This window comes from Equus asinus, chromosome 9, assembly GCF_041296235.1.
Source record: "Equus asinus isolate D_3611 breed Donkey chromosome 9, EquAss-T2T_v2, whole genome shotgun sequence".
Classification (NCBI taxonomy): domain Eukaryota; kingdom Metazoa; phylum Chordata; class Mammalia; order Perissodactyla; family Equidae; genus Equus; species Equus asinus.
Genome location: NC_091798.1, coordinates 43,730,662 through 43,749,655, shown reverse-complemented (window position 1 = coordinate 43,749,655; position 18,994 = coordinate 43,730,662). Strand labels below are relative to the sequence as shown.

The following is an 18,994-nucleotide window of genomic DNA, read 5'->3' as shown; positions in this document are numbered from 1 at the left end:
CCTGACTCAGGCTTGAGTCACCAGAACGTTCTGCTTGTAGCCCACCAAGGATGCCGCCCCATGACCACTACATTTGCCGAGATAATTTGTGCGCCCAGGCTCACTGGCACGCTGGCATGGGCTTTTGGCTGCCATAACCTATAGGTTTCTCTTGCAAACATTTTCCACTGTTTTCCTTGTTTATTGATACCACAGATTTGGCATCTAGCCCATGTCTCATGTCCCACGTCCCATGTCCACTCCCTTTTCATATCAAGAGCCAGGGAAAGCAGAAGCCCCAGATGCCATGAGATCCAGGCTGTGGTTAGCAATGTGACACGAGGGTCCTGAGCTGGAGCCTGGTGTCAACATCAGACTTCACTCTGAAGCTGCCGTGCGCCCACAAGAAGTGAGAGGTCCAGTTGGCTGTTACCCAGCTGACTTCTACAGGGCTGGAGTGTCAGAAATAACCATGTGCTGCCCGGTCTCCCCACTGCCTTCTCTGAGTCAGGCACTCTGCCTGGTGACTGGCCTTTGAGGTCGTGCAGGCTCTGCTTGACCAGTGATTCCTACAGCCGCTGCCCCATCCTACCCCAGGCCCTCTGGGCAAGGCACTGAGGGTGCCACAGAGTGCAAAGGCCGTGGTCCCTGGCCTGGTGGAGGAGGGTAGGGTCTCCTCTGCTTGCTCACTGCTGTGTCCCAGAGCCTAGTACAGGGACCAGCCCACAGGGCTCAGGGAACTGGTGTGAATGGACGATGCTCACTGTCTCATGGGGTGACAGCCATGTCAATGCATGACAGCTGTCTAGGAGTCCCAGTGCTGTGACTGGTGGGTGTGCAGGAAACACTGATAGAGAGCACCTAGCCCAGATAGCAGAGTGAGGGAAGGCTTCCTGGAGGAGGCAGAAGGGAGGTCTAAGAGCAGAGACCTGGGAGTTGAGCAGGATTACAAATAAAAGCGGCAGTAGTGTGTGCCTGAAAGCAAGATAAGGGTGGCCTGAAACAGAGTCAGCACAGAGGGAAAGCAGAGGTGATGGTGAGGCTGCAGAGGATGCCCAGGCCTGTGTAGACGTCAGAAGGCAGCTCCTGGACTTCCGTGGGCCCCATTCCCTTATCTGGTTTATAAATGGAGACACCCACACCACCAGCCCAGGCGTTGTGAGGATAGGATAGGCAGTGTGCGTGCAAGTGTCTTGCATGCTGTAGAGGGCTGAGTGGAGTGTGGTGATGGTTTCAGGGTGCTTCCCTCTGAGAAGCCCTCAGCTGACTGGGGACACATGAGGAGGCACAGGAGGGTTCAGGGTGATGGCCTCTGGGAATCGAGGCCCTTGGGAGTCATCTCAATGGAAGGCGTCAACATCCTCCCCATTGTTTGGATTTGACCGTAATTAAATCCTGGAAGGGCTGTCAGTGGCTGTTGACAAGTATATCATAACCACTTTGGCTAAGTGAAAGTTCCTTGAAGTTGGCCTAGCCCTTGCCCAAAGTGGCATTTCCCTACAGAGGATGTGCCAAGTGCATCCTCTCCTGGGGTTCAGAGGCCGCCTCAAGGTGGGAATCCATAGCCGGGAACCTACGTGGGACCTAATGAGGAGCTGCCGGGGTTCAATTATGCACCCGGCCTGGCTCTGCGCCGTTTGACTGACAGCTCATTACCCCACTGCCATTTTTGGGCGGTGGAATTTAATCTCCCAGATGGGAAGCAAATCAATTTGCCCATCCGCTGCAGCTGAGCCTATCTGAACTCAACTCTAATTTATTCTCCTAAGCTTAGGAAGCCTTGTCGTTTCAGGGGACAGGAATATCAGGTTTCCCAGTTGGCCTGGGCATGGAGTGTACCAGCGGACCTGTCGAGAAGGTCGAGCCTGGGCCCAACCTGGGCAAGCCGTAGTAGTCAGCAGGGGCTGTGCCATCAGCCTGGCTCAGAGGAGGCTGGTTTCTTGCCCAGTAGGCTGGGCTAATCGATGGGAAGATTGTATGTTGGAACAGGGGAGGAGTTGGGGGGGGTGGAATGATGTCACATGTCGTTGGGATCAAGGACGTCTGCCCCATGGGCTCAGAGGCAGAAGGGACTCCTGCCAGCAAGGCACATATGACCAACTTACATGTGTACTAGGACCAAGTTCTTCTGTGCTGTGATCGTGGCTCTGGTTTCTGGGCTTTGACACAAGAAGATCTGGAGGGTATCATTCTGGGACTCTGAGCTTTCTGCCCTCTGTAAAGTGTGGTCATAAACCCGAGGCCACAGCAGTGGCCTTTAACTTGTGACCCTGGGACAGTTTTCAGGCAATCTGAGGCCTCTTCCTCAGTGAGCACATGACTGGTGGCAGGTGCTCCAGGGCACATCAGTGGTGCCCCCTCCCCAGGGGGTGCCAGGCCCCAGCAGACTCTAAAGGGCAGTCTGGGCACCCCCTCTCAGCACTCTCATGGGGCTGTTAGCAGAAGAGCCACATTCCCAGGGTCACACAGGCCACGGAGGGCCTCTCCAAGGAGAAGTTCCTGCTGTTCTGTAGGAGACAGTCTAGGCTGATTTGCTCGTTAGGAGGGTGTTTCTCTGCACGTCCCTCCGCTCTGCACGCTGCTGACACAGAGGGCTCTGGAGTCTCCTTAGGAGTACATGAGTGGGTGTGTGTGTGAGCATGGGTGGGAGGGGTGTGTGTATGCATGAGCATGGAGGGGAGGGGTGTGGGAGGAGTGGGGGTCGCTTTGGTGGGAGAAGGGGAGCAAGGAGGAAAGTGCCTTCTGCGGAGTGTTTCTGAGACCCTCTCCTTCTCTCTCTGAGTCTGACAAGGCAGCCCCAGCTGGGTTGGTTTTTGGGGTCAGGGAAAGGCCAATCTATTTACACACCTTTGCAGAGGCGCATGGAGGGGCGGTGATGGGGCCGGGATTAATGAGCAGTTTTATTGCCTCGCCTGTCAGGAGGGTCATTTGATATTATTTTGATATCGGGGCCCCCAGAAGCAAACACAACAGTCTAGGTTATAAATAGAAGAAAAGCCAAAGAAAACTGGCCTCGCCCCTTGCCATTGAGCGTTTCCCTTTCTTCTAAGCCAGGGCTGGGCCCGGGACCCCCCCTCCCACCCCTGGAGCCTTCAGGTGGATCGCTCAAAGGCGGCACCAAGGCTAGCTCCCAAGATAACGTTGGCCGGTGGCGCCGGACCGTGCAAATTAAACATCGCAGTCACTGATGAATAAATCGGCCATGCCATCCCCCCAGCCACTGCTGCGTCTGATGAGAGCAGGACTGCTCACTCGGGGGACTGACAACGCAGCCTGAGCGACAAACCAGGAAACGAGAGGACGGCCTGCCTCCCACAGTGACTGGCCCGTCCGGTCTTCCACTCTCCTGAGAAAGAAAGGCTGACTGGAGAACAGAACAGCCGTGGACCCCGGGATCAGGAGGGGCATGACCGGATAAGAGAGGGCAATTACTGCCCATCTTGGTTTTTCCTGTTTGCCTTGGTGTAAGCCAATTTCTCTGTTGGGGCTAATGGTAGATGTGACCAAACACAGGCAGCTGACCCTGAACGAGAGGGAGGAATTCTGCCAGATAAACGAATCCACGGGCGGACAGTTCCACCTGCTGGGGATGGGGCTGGTGTGGGGTGCACCAGTGGGGTGCAGACCTGGGCCCTCAGCAGGGGGGACACAGGTATCTCTCCCAGCTGGGGCTTGAGATGCCTGCGTGCTATCTTGCCATCTATCATCTATTACCTTGCTTTTTTGGCCTTGAAGATTCCAACCTTTCCTACCGAGTCTAGCTTCAGGTTATCTGTTCTAAGAAACCCCCCCCCGAACCCTCTGAGCCAGTGAGTTCAAAGCTCCCCTCTGAGCTCCGGCCCATTGAACAGGCACTTCTCTGGTCCCCTACTCTGCTGGACAGAGGCAATGTCTCACTTATCTTTGCAAGAGGCACGGATCTGAGGCCCCATCCATAGTAAGTACCCAGGAAATCCTCACTGGCCACTGGATTGCTTTAGATACATGTTTTTATTTGCCTACATCCAACAGGTTCTGTTTATGCCGCCAGTGCCAGCCACACAGGACCTGTCAGTGAATAGGCAAGAAGCCCTGCCTAACTGGAGCAGAGTTTGGGGGTGCATCCCAAAGGAGAGGCCAGCTCCGAGGGTGAGCAAGTGGGGAGAGCTCTGACAACTAGGTTCAAATCCCAGCTCCACCATTGCTAGCTGTGTGACCTTAGGAGATATGCTTCAACTCTCTGTGTCGCAGTTTTCTCATGTGTAAATTCGGAATAGTGTTCCCGACCTCCTAGGGTTGCCATGAGCAGTAGGTGAAACGATGGATGTAGAGGACGAGTGTGTGTACGTGTGTACACACACAGGAGTTATTATCACCAGTTTAGTCCCAGGAGGAGCCACGGCGCTGTGTTAGATCGTAGAGGTCATTTAAAGGGGCTCACAGAGGAGCACTCAGGAATCGTCTGGATTATTCAGGGCAGAGCCCAGCTGTTGAGGGCGAGGATTGCTCCGCAGAAACAAGTGAGGGGTGGGGTGTCATTGTCTGCTTAGTGCTCCTGTCAGATCACAGTGTGGCATGGCCCCGAGGTCGGGTGTAGGGGGCTCGGGCACGCGGCAGTGTGACAGTGGCGTGAGCGGCTCTGCTCCATGGCATTCACTGTACCTCTGCCTCTGACACAGCTTATAGCAATAGGGGAGGGCTGGGGACAACCGCGACTCTCCAGAACCTTCAGGTTTCTCCCCTCACAGAATAATTTCATTTTTTTGTCAATTTAACTGCAAACTTGTCTTTTGAATAGAGACGTGTGCAGGTCAAGCGGTTCCTTGCAGTTACACCATTTTTTTTTAAGTAATGAGCTGTTTTCTTTTTTCCCTGTAAACACGAGGCTGACATCAGAGGCCAATTTCTGATCCCAGTTTTAAGAACTAACTGGGTGGTTTAGACCCGATGGGAATCCTAGGCGGCTGCTTGGCTCTCTTTCCCTCGGTTTCATTGAAAAGAATTTCTTCAATGAGCTCACATCTCAGGGGCATCATGCACTTTGGATTATTAAAAGTTTAGGAACATTTAGGTGATTATGGTAAATAATTCACGCAAATCCTGACAAACGCGATTTATTCTTTCACGCAAGCACAAGGAAGAGCAGAAACTGGCTGGCTTTCCTCTCTTTACTTCCCAATCCTTTTAGCGACATCTAGTGGATGATCTCTGCTAAATACAGGATTTGTTCTACGGTGTTCCTTCTCCAAAGTTAAGGAAATGCAATTCACGCAGAAGCCATTTAACCCTCCTTTCCCTGTGTTTCAGTCTCCAACTTAGAACCACCAAGCCCACATGGACTCTTTTGTTGCTGATGAGAGTGTGCCATCAGGGGCCCTGGATCCCAGTGGTCAGCATCTCTGTGTTTGAATCTGGCTGTCACTTATTAGCAGTGTGATCACAAGAAAGTTACTTAACTTCTCCCAGCCTCAGTGTTCTCAGCTGTTAAACGGCTCTAATACTAGGACCCTCTATAGGGTTATCGCAAGGATGAAATGAAGTGATGCCCAGAAGGGACTCAACACAGTGGCTGGCACACAGCAAATAACCAGCATCACCAGCTAACAAGGGCACCCTACGTGCTGCAGATTCCACCTGTAGAAGCCATGCTCTCGGGGGAACGGCTGCACAGCATGGTTTGTCCAAGCAAGCGGTTTGCAGATATTATTTATAAAGTGATATCATTTTGAGATGCATCTTTTTAAAAAGACAATGATAAACTTTCGCTCTTTTTGCCAAACCCTAATCAAAAAGTAGGACTATGTAATCGAGACCCAGTAAAGATCTTAGAAAAAATGTAAAAGTCTTAACACCTTACAGTTAGGAGAAACTTGGAAAAATCATCTTTCAAGTTTAAGTTAGAAGTAGTCGGCTTTTCACTGAAAAGACTGGTTGTGTGAAGGCGTAGGACTTGATTTCCTCAGGCACAGTGTGGAAAGGAAAAATGATCCTTTACATTCATTCACGATATGCAGTGCGCTGCATATTTCCTCCTGGTTAAAGTCAGCTTTAGAAGCAGGCACGTTTCTTTTTAAAGAGATAGAGTAATCTTTTCTACATTTTAGGCAAATTTACATTAAAGGTGAAAGTACATTTTGAAGCAAATAGCGTCTGTGTTTTGCTAGCAGAGTTTAGGTAACAAAGTTTAGGTACTCTGGTTCAGCTGGGATCTTTCTAAATAATCTACATCCCTAAACACCCACAGCTGTGAGAAGGCATGTAAAAGTTGGAAGCACATCTTGGGAACCTTGGTGGTGGCACCTTGCCCTTAGAAAGCTCCTGGCACCAGTGACCCCATCCTGTAGGAATGACAGGCCCAACACAGCCCTGGCAGAGGGCTCGAGGTTTCTGCAGCTCCCTCTGGCGAGTGGCCCAGAGCCATGAGCCAGAGAGACCATCAGGAGGGGGCAGATGGCAAGAGAGAGCTGGACTCAGAGGCTGAAGACCTGGGCTTGAGTACCAGCCTGCCACTCACCACCCACATGGCGTCCAGGGTATCTGCTTCCTCTTCCACGAGCTGGTATAACATCCTTGCCACAAGGAGGAAAGGAGAGACATCACATGACCTCCCTCTACCAGCCACTGGGGGCTGAGGATACCCCTCCCCCAAGGCTGCAGTGGCCACTGTGGTGCTTCCCGGGGGGGGGGGGGGCTCCTCCACCCAAGGCCCCTCATCTTGTGACAAGAGCAGCCAACTTAGGGCTCAGGGCACAGTAACTTGAAACACACCAGTCACAGCAACAGTTTAACATTTTACTAAATCAATTCACACAAATTCCAAATTGCAAATATAATTAAGGACAACAGATTCTGTTCTGCCTTTTAAATCTTTCATTTCCAAATCCAACATTAACACAAAAAGTAAACAAAAATTAAGTCTGCTGCAAATTCATGATTTTTCTTCTTGAGAAAAAAAAAAGGAACATTATAGTAAAAAGAACGACACTGGGTGTACAATAAAGCACCACGACACACGCTTACAAAATGGGCTTCCCGGATCCTGCCACACGCAGAGGACACTGCTCTCCCCACTGCTCTGCGTCAAGCAGGAGTTCATTAAAATAAAACTATAAAATCTCCTAGGTTACACTAAAGTCAGACATGGTCTGGAACACAGTGCTTAACAACAGTAATGCCAACTATCAGTGCTAACGTAAAAAACATATTAGAAGGTCAAAAACAATTAAACTGGAAACCAAAACCTTATTTTCCCTAGATGAGCAAAATTGAAAAAGAAAGGGTTCCCGCCTCCCGACAGGAGTGAAGGGGATTTTTTTTTTCTTTTCTTTCTTTCAGCGGGAGGCGGGGACATGGTGTGGGCTCGTTCTGTAGATCCTCCGCCTAGTTGGCGTCCAGCTTGGCCATTTCCTGCACGTAGATGCCTATACTCTCGCTGTCAAAAAGCACGAAATATACCGTTTTGATGGAAGAGGACATAGTTGACACAAAGTAACTGGAGATGGCCTTCAGGATCAGCTGAGCTGCCGTCTGCTTCGGAAAACCGTTCCTGCGGGAGAGAGAACAAGTGTTCAGCGACTAGAGAGGCCACAGCAGCCGTGGCACCCATACCTCCCACCCGCCCCCGCCCTCCAGGCCATCTGTGCTGCAGCTTGCTGCCTGACAGGTCAGTGTCCCCTAGCGGTATTAGGCCCTGTGGCTGCTCATACACAGGCGTGAGAAAGCCCAGTGCCCACCACACAGGGGAAGGACAAGTGGGTGGAGAACTGTGACCCGAAGGAGAATGTTCCATGTGCTCTCAGAGGAAGGAGGCAGGCCAGGAAGTTTTCTGAAAGGCACAACCAGCAAGCAGACAAGATCTGAGTTTCAAGGCGCGTGGTGTGCATTAGTCTCCCAAGGGCAGTGTGACCTCCTCCGTTTCTTTTCCCAACATCACTGTGACTAGCATGGGCCTTGGGTCTCAGCCCCAGGGGTCGGCTGGAGCTTCTCCAGGAAGGCACTGGCTTCCGTGCACATAAGCAGGAAGGTTATGCCCTTCACAAGGCCTTTAGATTTTGTGGGTTTGGGGCCGCTGGCCAGGAATCCACCCCCCAGCACACACCAACGTGTACCACACCAAAGGCCAGGATGTCAGGGAGCCATGGGGCAGGGGAACAACTCCAGAACAAGCAGGCTTTTCATCTCAAGGGATAGCATCCAAGTCCCCAAGCCCAAATGATGTGAATTCACACACAACATCTATAGTAAATGTCATGTGGCAATTTTGGAGGTAGGGGCTCAGAACTTACACAAGAGTCTGAAATCAGGACTAGAAAGACTGGTGGGCCTTACTCCATGTGTGCCCGAGGCTGTTCCTGGTCAGCTCTGCAGGTGCAGGACCCAGGTGGCCCATGAGGACAGTGGCAGTAATGGGGCAGCTTGCCTAGTCTGTTGGAAATAGTGTGGCCTTTGGAGCCAGTGGCCCTGGAGTCAAATCCCTTACTGACCCGTTTCCAGTGAAGGGTACTGAGGGTGAGAGTTTGGGGCCAGTTTTCAAGGGCATTTCTTGTTCATTGGCAGATTACAGTCTTCAATCTGCCCCGAGCCTGTGGACCCATCGGTATCTGAAGTGCTGGGCCAACCTCCCAGTGTCAGCTGGGCTTCTCTTTCAGATGTGGTACCTGCCGGCTTTCAAATGTGTAAGGCGTGGGATTTCTTAGAACACTCCTAGCCGCACTTCCTAAGTGCCTGTGAGTTGAATGACCAAGCTGGTTCCCTTCAAGAGCAACACTGGTTCTAGTGTCATCAGCGCCCAGAGCATCTCAGCGCCACAGGAGCAAACCATTCTTGTGACTTGCTTTTGGTCAAACAGGGTTTCACTCGGCTGATAATGGACCCCTCGTAACTTCTGGATGCTTCAGAAGTGAAGTTCATTCTTGAAGGACAAGGGGTGTCACCCCAGGGCATGTTCCCAGCCTGTGCAGAGGAGCCTGTGGGCAATAGTGGGGTGTGACCACTCGCTCACACACAGACGGCTCCTCCTTGGCCGTATGGCACACCTGCCAGGCACACACAAGACTGCCAAGGAGGACCATGATTCAGAGGCTGAATGAAGAGCCTCAGAAGTATTCCAGCCAGGACAGTGCTATCAGACAGGCATAGCTTCCTCCTGAGGAGACCCTGGGCAACCAGAGGGCAACCAACAGGTGGGCTGGCATGGAGGGTGGTGGGGACAATGCAGGAAGAAGGGCTTTGCTGGGACTGAGGAAAGATGGGGTCATTCCCCTCACACCCCTTCTCTCTCAGCTCTGCAAGCTCAGTCTGGAAAGAAGCTGTTCTCACCACACGTGGCACGGCTGCCTCGACTACCTTCACAAGAGTCAAGGAGCACAGAAGATAGGTTGTCCAGAACAAGAGACATGTTGGAAAGTGCTTCAGGAAGTAAACTCGACCTTCCATTTTGGGGAGCATCTGTCCGATGAGCATGTTCCTGGGGGAATGAGTGTCGTTGGGATCCCAGCTCACACCCTCTATGCGGTGTGTGGGGGTGTAGGGGCTGTCTTTACCTGGCCCCACTCCTGAGAGAGGGACCAGGGCCAGTTTTTGGGGAGGGCTGTGCAGGCACAGGGTCACGGGGCCATTGGGCTATTGGCCGATTTTAAGTGTCTCAAAAACAGCAAATGTTTCTTTTCCTGCTGTATATACAGCGGCCACCCAACAGACTCGTCAGATTACAACCATTCACTTCATCCTTAGTGAGGAAAGCCTGAGGAGGAGGCAGTGAGTAGCCAGACATCAGGAGTGGGGACCTTCCAGAAGCAGCAGCAGGACAGGCAGCTCAGCCAGCCGGAAGAAGCCTGCACTGGGGCCAAGGGAACTCCAAGGGCTTCTGGACCAGGCAGAGCTTGGTCTGTGGACAGGACCTGGCGGGGCAGGGACTGAGCAGAGCTGTTCAGAGCTGCTTTCTGCATTGGAAGCCCCAGACCATGCTCCCCCTGTATCCTCCAGGCAGGGTGCTCTCCTGCCCGCCTGTCTCTGCCTCGCACCTGCACAGGTGAGCTGGGCTGAGGTGAGGGCCATGGAACCTCCCTGAAGTCTGTGGTGTGGCCTGATGGTCACAGCTCACCTCCTCCTGTGTTTGCCCAGCCGGAGCCCCTGGCAGGGCTTCATTAGCAGCCCTCGGCCTCCCTGCGGCTGGTCTGCCTGGGCCCCGGTGAGATGTGGTATGATGCAGACACTCTGGCCCCTCTGCCCTTGCTGACCCCAAGGGCCTCCCTGGAGCACCAAAACCATGCCAGTTCCTCCTTCCTGGGCCCAGCACTTTCTGACCCAGACCTTCTCCCACAGCTTTCCAGTCCTCTGTCTTAGACCCTTGAAAGGAGTGTGTGAACTTCCAGCGAGGGGATGTTCGTTCCTGTTCCTCTACATCAATAGTTCCCAGTTTTAACCTGTATCAGCACCAGGGAGGGCCTGTCAAAAAGCAGGCTGCTGGGCTCCACCCAGGGAGTCTGATTCAGTAGGTCTGGGGACCACTCTTTTGAGAAGCACTGTTCTATATGCAGCCAGCGTGGACTTCATAATGTGAGCTCACAGAGGGGGCCCAAGGGTTAAGAACTTGCAAGTGGGGGAGACAGGTGGGGTAAGGGTTTTAGACCTGCAGGGCCCACACCTGCATAGACTACTGTTGGTGGAACACAGGCTGGGCTGGCCTCATCCTTCAGGGTTGCTATTGGGTGAATATGAATCTGATTGTCTCCAGGAAATCCTCTTGTTGACAAACCCATCCCTCTGTCCTAGGCAGCCACAGCCTAAAGAAGAAATCTAGCCATGGGACTGGCCACTCTGCAGGCTGCCAGGAAGGACTGGCAACGGTAACAGCTTTCCTCATGTTTTCAGGTGGGGCTCCAAAATATTTTCTAGTAGTCACCGCTGGAAATGTTTGTAGCAAAAGGAAACATATAGGTAGATGCTCTCACAAGAGTGCTTTACATGCAGAGCCCTGCACCCTCAGGAGAGGGGCAGCTGTGGTGCACGCAGTGGCCAGGTAGCCCCTGCTCTCCCCAGGGCAGAGCAGCAGCATGGGCAGGAGTGCAGGCCCCAAAGCGGCACAGGACTGGAGTCTGGGCCGTCTCTGGGCCTTGTTTCCCCAACCAGGGAAGAGGGGTAGGTAATCAAAGTGCCTGTTACCTGGGGAAGCTGTGAGTGCTGAACAAGATAATGTCCAGAGTCCTCAATCAGAAGTGTTCTCTATAAAGTGGGTGGTCTCCAAGGGTCTAAAGGCTCCCACAGTGGAAACTGCCCTCCCTCAAGGCCCCGTGACAGCTGTGGCTGGGTGACTGCCATCGTCATTGCAGTTACCCTGTGCTGACAATGTCACAGCATCAGGCCCCCAGAAAGCTGCCGTCTGGGTCTGTAACCCAGTCTCCTTGGAGGGCCGACAGCCTTAAGTGTAGGCACGCTGCGGTGTGGCAGGGCGACGGAGGGCTTCCCTGGTGCAGCGCCGACCAGCTGCAGGAGAGCCATGGCCCACGGCGCCTCACTCATCGTCCGGCTTCTCGGCTGGCTGGGTTCCCTTGTTGGGTGTGTAACCACAGCCCCTCTGAACAGCCATCCCTGCTTGGCCAAGTCTTTGTGCCTTCCTCCTCCATCTCAGGCCTGCTGCCTCTGTGACAGTAACTCTGTCCCACAGCTGCACTGTGCCTGCCTTCTAGACAAGACCAGATAGCCCCTCCTCCAAGGGGCAACAGAGCCAGAAAAGACAAGGGCCTTTGCTCTAGAGTCAAAATCTGGGTTTGAATCCCCGCTGCCCTTGGGCAGGGTTATTAACCTCTCTAAGCATTAGTTTCCTCGACTGGAAAATAGGTGCCTCAACAGTACACATGGTGATGAGGACAATGGTGGTGATGGCAGAGATGTTGCTTTCCCCAGAAGATGGGTGTCCCTCATATTCCCTCTCAGCCCCTGATCTAGTCTGCTGTGAGCTGTGGTCACAGAGTGTGCCTTAAGTTCCTCTGCAGCCAAGTATCTTTTTTTTTTTTAACCTTGCCTTAAGCAGACTAAGGAGATGTCTGAGCTTCCCCTGAAGTCACTCCAGTTGTGTCTGGAACAGCCTCAGTTTCCCTAGCCTGGTGCAAGGGGACCTCCATGGGCTATCTGTTTGGTGCCCTCTTGGGTCAGCCTGCTCAGTGGTGGCTAGGGGCCGCCCACATTGGTTGCTTGGCCCACCATCCCACATGGATGGCAAGGATTCTGGGTCCAAAGGGCCATATCACAGAAGAGGTTTTAGTTCCCCCAGCCCTGCTGAGTCTCCTCCTTGTATGGGGCATCACCAAGCATCCCTGCTCCCAGTGAGCTCATCCTCCAGGGCCAGGCAAGGCAGGCACCCAGGAATCCAGCCAAAAGCTGTGTTGAGCAGGCCGCTCAGGGAGCCTGGAGATTCCTACAGGAGAGGCTGTGTCCTGAGGGTTGGGGAGTCCAGGGCAATTTTCTGGAGGAGACAGACTAGGAGCTCACCTCTGAAGGCTGGGTAGGAGTAAAGGGAGATTCTGGACAGACTCTGGTTTTCTTGCTGGGCCAGTCCACCTAATTGTCTCAGCTGTTTGGGAGATGGATAGGGCTGGATATCGTGGAAGCTTGGGTGACACAGGGCAAATGTCTGTCACCCCATGTGGACACCCTTCGGCTAAGATTAGGTCTCCCTCACACTGTGCTCCTCGGCCCTTCCATTTCCCCATGTTCTCTCTGGCTTTGAGTAACCGCCTGTCTGAAACTGCCCCAGCCAGAGGCCGCGCCATCCAAAGGTAAAGATCAGGCCCTCGGGGTCCTGGGCTGAGAGCTGTGGGCTACAAGAGAGAGCAGCTAAAATTCAGAAGGGGCAACGATGGGCCCAGTGCCCCCTGCAAAGCTGGAGAGGGGCCAGGCAGACAACCTCAAAGTGGCCTCTCACCTTCGCTCGCTCCAGGGCTCACGTGTTTTGGGTTAACAATAATTCTCCCCAATTCAGCGTGTGTCTCTCCTTTCTATTCCTCTTCTAAGGCCCATGCCGAGGGGCAGAAAGGCTGACGGCTGGGGCAGGGCAGGAATTCCAAGGCTGCCTAAAATGCCCCCACGTAGAGAGCGCTCGGACAGTGGGCAGTCCTCCAGCAGCATGCGAGGAGGTGGCTGCATTGACCAGCAGGGACAGGAGGCAGGGGTCCCATGTGCCTAATGTCATGAGCACCGAAGCCAGGATCCTCTGATCAAAGTCTGGCTCTGCCAAGTACAAGCTGGGTGCCCTCAGGTGAGTGGATTCACCCCACTAAGCTTCTGTTTCTTCACCTTTGAGGGGACTTGACAACAGTGCTCACCTCATGGGGTTGTTGTGAGATGATGCAGATAAAGGATTTAGTACAGTGCCTGGGACTCAATAAATACCCACAAATCGTAGCTTGAAAAAAACAAACTGGCTTTTCTTTTAAGCTCATAAATCTAAGGAGAGTTTAATCAAAGCCCCAAACTAGCTATTCCCTATGTACTGCTCCTCCAGAGAGGGGTCGCCCCTAATGTCAAACAGAGCTGAGGGAGTGGGGGTGTCCATAAATATTGTGACCAGAACGCCCAAGGGCACAATATCCAGATGCCAGAGGTGGGTTCCCGGGGTCTCACTTGCCTCCAGTGCACTCTGAGACTGGCCGAGGGGCTGATGGGCGGGAGGGAGGGAGTGGAGGGCTGTGGTCATCCTCCACATGCCTGAGACGCTGGGCCTTGGCTGAGAGAAAGTGATCCCACAGCTCTTTACTGATATGTTTGCATTTATATTGTTTTAATTCCAATGTGACTTTTATGCCGGAGACACTGGATGCCACAAACAAGCTGTTTTATTTCCCCTCCTAAAACCCACTGTGATTTACTGGGCGGCTCTGGGGTAATCCCATTCCTTACTCATGAAAGAGAGGGCAGCTGTTTACACGACTCTGTGGGGCAAGGTCTGCCTGACAGATGTGGGACCGGGTGGCTGTGCACATGTGCTTGCCTTTGGCATTCTGCCCTCTTAAAAGCTTTCAATTGATTATTTTTTAAAACTTTTTACTCCATGAAAAATGTAAATAAGTTTGTAATAACAGATGCTCTTTTAAGAGAATTACTTTTATGCTTCATTTAAAAATACCCCAATAGCCATATGAAAGAGCGTGAAATTATTACCTCCAATAAAGGCTCCTATTGCTGCTCTCTTCGGAAGCATCTTTCATCAGAGTAGATCAAAGTGCATCTGAAGCACTAATTAACTGAGTCTCAGAACCGTGTGTGAGGAAGGACAGTCCCCACAGCCCCACTCGCTGATAAGGCAGGCCAGGGACAGAGACGTTGAGTCATTTACTAAAGGTCACATAGCAGCGCAGTGCCACAGAACAGACCTTCCACTGTGTGGGAGGTGGGGGGATGTGAAGGTAGTGGAAGTGGGAAGCTGGCCGCTTGGGCTCTGATCCAAAAGCACTTGGGAAAAAAAGGTCTTGAGTAGACTCTGGGACCAGCCCTGGCAGCTGCTACACATCTCCACAGTTCTGCGGAAAGTTCAGTCCACTGGGTGCTTGCCAACCACCTCACAAAGGATGCTCATCTTTGCCAGGGGCTCTGAGAGCCAACTGAAAGGGCTTTTAGATGCTCTATCTCTGTTAGCTTTTCTTTTAATATCCATTTAAACAGTGTTTTAAAATGACGTTCAACATACGCTCTTGGCAAGAGACCAGAATGAAGCACAATAGTGACTGGAAGTGTAGACGGCACTCCATAACAACGTGGGTGGGACCACGCCAGCTCTGGATGGCTCCGCACTTCGGCGGCGAAGTGGACTGAGGGTACAGGGCAGCATGCGTGTGCGCATGCGCGAGGGCGGTGCATCCGTATGACTGCTCGTCTTCTGCTCAGAGTCCCTCCCCGCACACACCGGGATGTGGATGTGGCCGTTTTGGTATTCCGGCTTCCTTTTGCTAGTAAGGCTAAGGAGAAAGCCTGCCCTAACAGCACCGAGGACCGAGGGGCCTCGCTCACAGGAGCACCTGGTATGGGAGCCACGGCTGCCCAGAACTGCAGGGCCAGGCTGGGGAGGGGAGGGGAGGTGCCCACAGCCCTGAGGGGCCGCTGGGGAATGCTCGTTCTGCTGTTGATGGAAGTGGGCAGTGACAGAGGCTCCAGAGGAGGATCTTTCCCCACATTAGATCCTCTGGTGGGTCCTGCCAGTCGTGCATGACCTCCGTGGCCCACAGAAAGCCCTGGGGCATGGCAGTGGGCGGCTGTGGGCAAGGCCTCCTAGGTACAAGGTCTAAGCTCTGCTTGAGGAGACATCCCAGGGCGATGTGACAAGAAGCCCACCCAGGGCTAGCTCTGTCACTGTCACTTGAGACGTGGGACCTCAGTGATGGCAGTGTTCAGGGAGACAGAATTATGAGGTCTACCCAAGATGAAAATAGCAAAATCCACATTCTATCCTCATCAGTTAAGAAGGGAAGTGCTTTAAAAAGAGCAGCTTTCTGTACATACAAGGAGTGGTCTGCGGAGGTTACTCCTCCCCGAGGAGGGCGCAGCCTGTGGTATCACACCAAGTCAGTGTGCTGGGAACCCGCGCTGCCACTGCACAGCCCTGCCTGCCTTGTGTCTGGGAGGGACCGATGGCAGAGACCCAAGGCAGCTCATGGTCTGGAGAGGAAGCCCCAGGTGCAGCCACCTGCCAATCCAGAGCCCTGGGGTGTGGCCCCTCTCAGGCCCAAGATGCCAACAGCTGCAGCCTCTGAAGGCCGTTTTCCTTTGCCTCAGTGCCCAAACCAGACTGCAAGCCTTCCAGAGGCCTCCAACTCAGACTCTTGGCAGGGAGGACCCTGGTGACATGATGGGTGATGGGACATGACCTTAGAGGCAATGCTGCCCTGCCAGGCCCTCACATCTTCAGCACGGTGTAGAGTTCGGAAAGCCCTCTCCCTTCTAAGAGCTCCTTTAATTTCCAGAGAAACCTGAGATGTCGCTTGGGGACGCTATTAGGCCCATTTTATGGAGCAGGGGTTTGGGCTCAGAGTGGGGTTAACTGATGTGCCATCACTCAGCTGGGTAGTGGCCAAGTCAGGATTCAACCAGGCCCGAGCCAGTGCCAGAGTGCAGTGTTGCTCTGACAGGCAAGGACCCAGTGGACTACGTGCTGGCATCTGGGGGTGCACAGCCAGGGAGGTGGGGTGGTGGGGGTTGCTGCTGAGTCCTGCCTGCCCCAGCAGCTGTTCAAGGACCTCACTCTCCCATGGTGTCCCTCTTAGGAGCAGTCATGCAGCTCCTCAGGGCCTCGGCGAGTCTACCTGGGGATATTTCAGGGCTGCCTGGTGGGGGAGGCCCAGCCCTGTTTCACTGTCACATAATTCTCCAATCAGCCCACCAGGTCCCGTCACCTCATTAGCAGGGCAGTGACACAGAGGGAGAGCGAGCAGGTTTTGGAGAGGTGAGGATGCTCCGGGAATACAAAGGTAAGAGGCAGAGGGCTTTACCCCAAGAATGCTGCGGTTTGGGGGACAGAACTGTAACAGCTCCAGGCTGGTTCTGGGAGGGGCACCCCCTTCATTAGGATCCCTGCATTCACACCTCCCAGTCCTCCCCACCCTCTCAGTCTTAGCGTCCTTCAAGACTCACGCTCTGAGCCACTGTCTCTGATGGTCCCTGGACACCTGAGGTCTCCTTGTGCGATGACGTCTGCTGTCATAACTGAAGTTTTATATTGTCCTCGGGCTTCTTGTCTCACTGCATCTCTTCAACTGTCCCCCACCATGGCTAATGTTTGCATCCTTCCCTATTTTGTGCATCTGGTCTCCTGACGAAGGCAAGTGCCTGAAAGCAGCCTCAGTCGACCTTGCACTCAGGCAGAGCTCCACAATCATGGGCCAAACATGTGGAGAAATACATTCCCAGCTGACGCGGTAATGAGCCGGGAGCCCTTACCTGCCGCTGCCAATGGATGGAAAAGCAATGGACTTCAGCTTCTTATCATCCGCCAGGGCCAAGCAGTTCTTCACTGTTTTTTCCAGAAGTTCCTCACACTTGTCAACACCCCAGACCGGACTGTTACAGTGGATCACAAACTTGGCGGGCAGGCCATGGCCTGCGCTGAGAGCGGCTGGAGGGGATGAAACAGGAACAGTGAGTTCTGTCCCTCTGCAAAGCACACGGCACAAGATGCCAACCACAGACCCACTCTCCAGCCAGAGCGCATCTTCCTGGGCCCACCAGTGGCCTGTGTCCAGGAAGGGCCACAGCTGCCCACCGCGTTGTGATTCCAGAGTAAGCTTGAGCTGGAAACTGCTCATCAGTATTCTCCAGGAGACGCCAAGCCAAGACCCACCCTTGGAAAGTTGGCCTTAGGATGCATCACCACCAGGAATTTTAGCCCCGATTGTAGTGAGCCCTCTCTCTACCTGCCCAGAAAGCAGAGCCTTAATCATCGAACTTGATCGAATGTGTTAGAATGTTTGTAGTCTCAAATTAATTGCCTTTTGGGGTCTCCAACGCCCTGTCCTCAAGTGGATTCACGTGCAGATAATTATGACGTAGCTGTAAATCTCCCAGACACAGTCCACAATAAACCTATTAGGAAAACAACTGGACTAGCATCTCTGTTGCCCTCCTCTTCTCCCTGACTGACTGATCCTGTTTCGTTCTGAAAGAATTCGACTGTTTTTAAGGATGGAACTTAGCTGCACATCTCTACAACAGACCCACTTCTCCAGGTCACTCTCAACCTTTATCCCTTGTCAGATATAAAGACAGTGGCCTTGGGTCTGCCACCCACCAGGAAATGTAACAGGCCAGAGCATGTTCCAGGATTCCTGTCCCCAAAGAGGCAACACAAAGCAGGGGGTTCTGGGTGCAGTGGCTTTGAGGAGTGTGCTGGCTATAGTTCTACTCAGGAGCACACTAAAACCTCCACCCATTCACCTAAGACAGAAAGACACCCAAACCTGTTTGTTTGCTCAAGCATTTCCTAAGCCCATTTTGTGGGGGACCCCCATCTTCACTATCCGAGGGGTATGGGTGGTTAAGGTCGCATCACTAGTACATGATGGAAAGGAGTGTCTGGTGGACCACATCTCAGGGTGCAGTAGAAACAACTCTGCATGAAGAGTCACGGGTCTGAGTCTTGGCTCTGCTCACTGACTGGCTCAAGAACTCTAGGCTGAAGCATTGACCTATAGAAACCTGAGATTGGAGGGTTTAATTCACTGGTCTGGCTGCATTAAGAAGTCACTGCTAAACTATGCCTGGGAAAAGACTGGAAAGAAACATGTTAACAGTGATCATCTTTGGACAGTGGAGCAAGGGTATGTTTTATTATCTTCTTTAGACTTTTTAAAACATTTTCTAAAATAGATCTTAAAATCAAGAACAAAATGTGCTTTTGTTATTAAAACAAGCAAACATCTTTAGCCACGCTAAATCTAACGGGTTCACACCAGCTGTGGCTGAGGCTCTACCAGCTGAGTCTGGTGTATGGCAACACCAGGGCAGCCTCTCATCACACCTCATGCTGAGGGTCACCAATGGGCTTGAACTAGAGCACCAATGGGAAGGATCTCTGGGCTAGCACAGATTGGTGCTGCGAAAGGGCTGAAGAAAGGCCAGGAGCCCCTAGCTGGGTAGTTAATGCTGTGTGTGCCCTTCTTTGTTCAATGTGGGACTTTGGTGGAACTACCTGGAAGAGCTTGATAATTGTACTGCTCCAGCACCCCCCACCCATGCCATGCCCTCTGCAGGCAAAAGAGAACTGGCAGAGCAGAGGTCAAAGGCACAGATCAACAAAGGGAATACCACCCTCTGATCCCCACCAGGCCCCATGACTAGCCCAGGAAGAGAGGTCATGTGTAGTCCCTGGGGAGAGAGGGTCACTGGTGTACCCTCAGGGAGTGCTTGTGTGGCTGTCACATGGTAATTGTTGGTGCCCACATTAAATAAGATTCATTCTGAAAACAGAAACAGGATTTGAAAGACAGAATGGGCTTTGGGAACCATCTATGAACAGAAAATCAGAGCCCAAAGAGAGGATGGGAATGGCCGG

General features: G+C 52.8%; 1 protein-coding gene and 1 long non-coding RNA gene across 7 annotated transcripts in view; one reads left to right on the top strand and one right to left on the bottom strand.

Annotated features, from left to right (window-relative positions):
• Positions 1–6,736: 6,736 nt before the first annotated feature.
• MACROH2A1 (macroH2A.1 histone) overlaps positions 6,737–18,994 on the bottom strand; it is a 73,391-nt gene continuing 61,133 nt past the window's right edge. For all 6 annotated transcript variants that reach the window (XM_044780516.2, XM_044780514.2, XM_044780513.2 and 3 more), the window contains exons 8-9: positions 16,885–17,059; positions 6,737–7,504 (exon numbers count right to left, since the gene is read on the bottom strand). In XM_044780516.2, coding sequence (XP_044636451.1) covers positions 7,339–7,504; positions 16,885–17,059 — 341 coding nt within the window. In that variant the 3' untranslated portion in view covers positions 6,737–7,338. The remainder of the gene's footprint in view (positions 7,505–16,884; positions 17,060–18,994) is intronic.
• LOC139046176 (uncharacterized) lies at positions 13,077–16,901 on the top strand. The gene is made up of 3 exons (XR_011505816.1): positions 13,077–13,213; positions 16,323–16,415; positions 16,766–16,901. It is a non-coding gene; the product is annotated as an uncharacterized lncRNA (long non-coding RNA).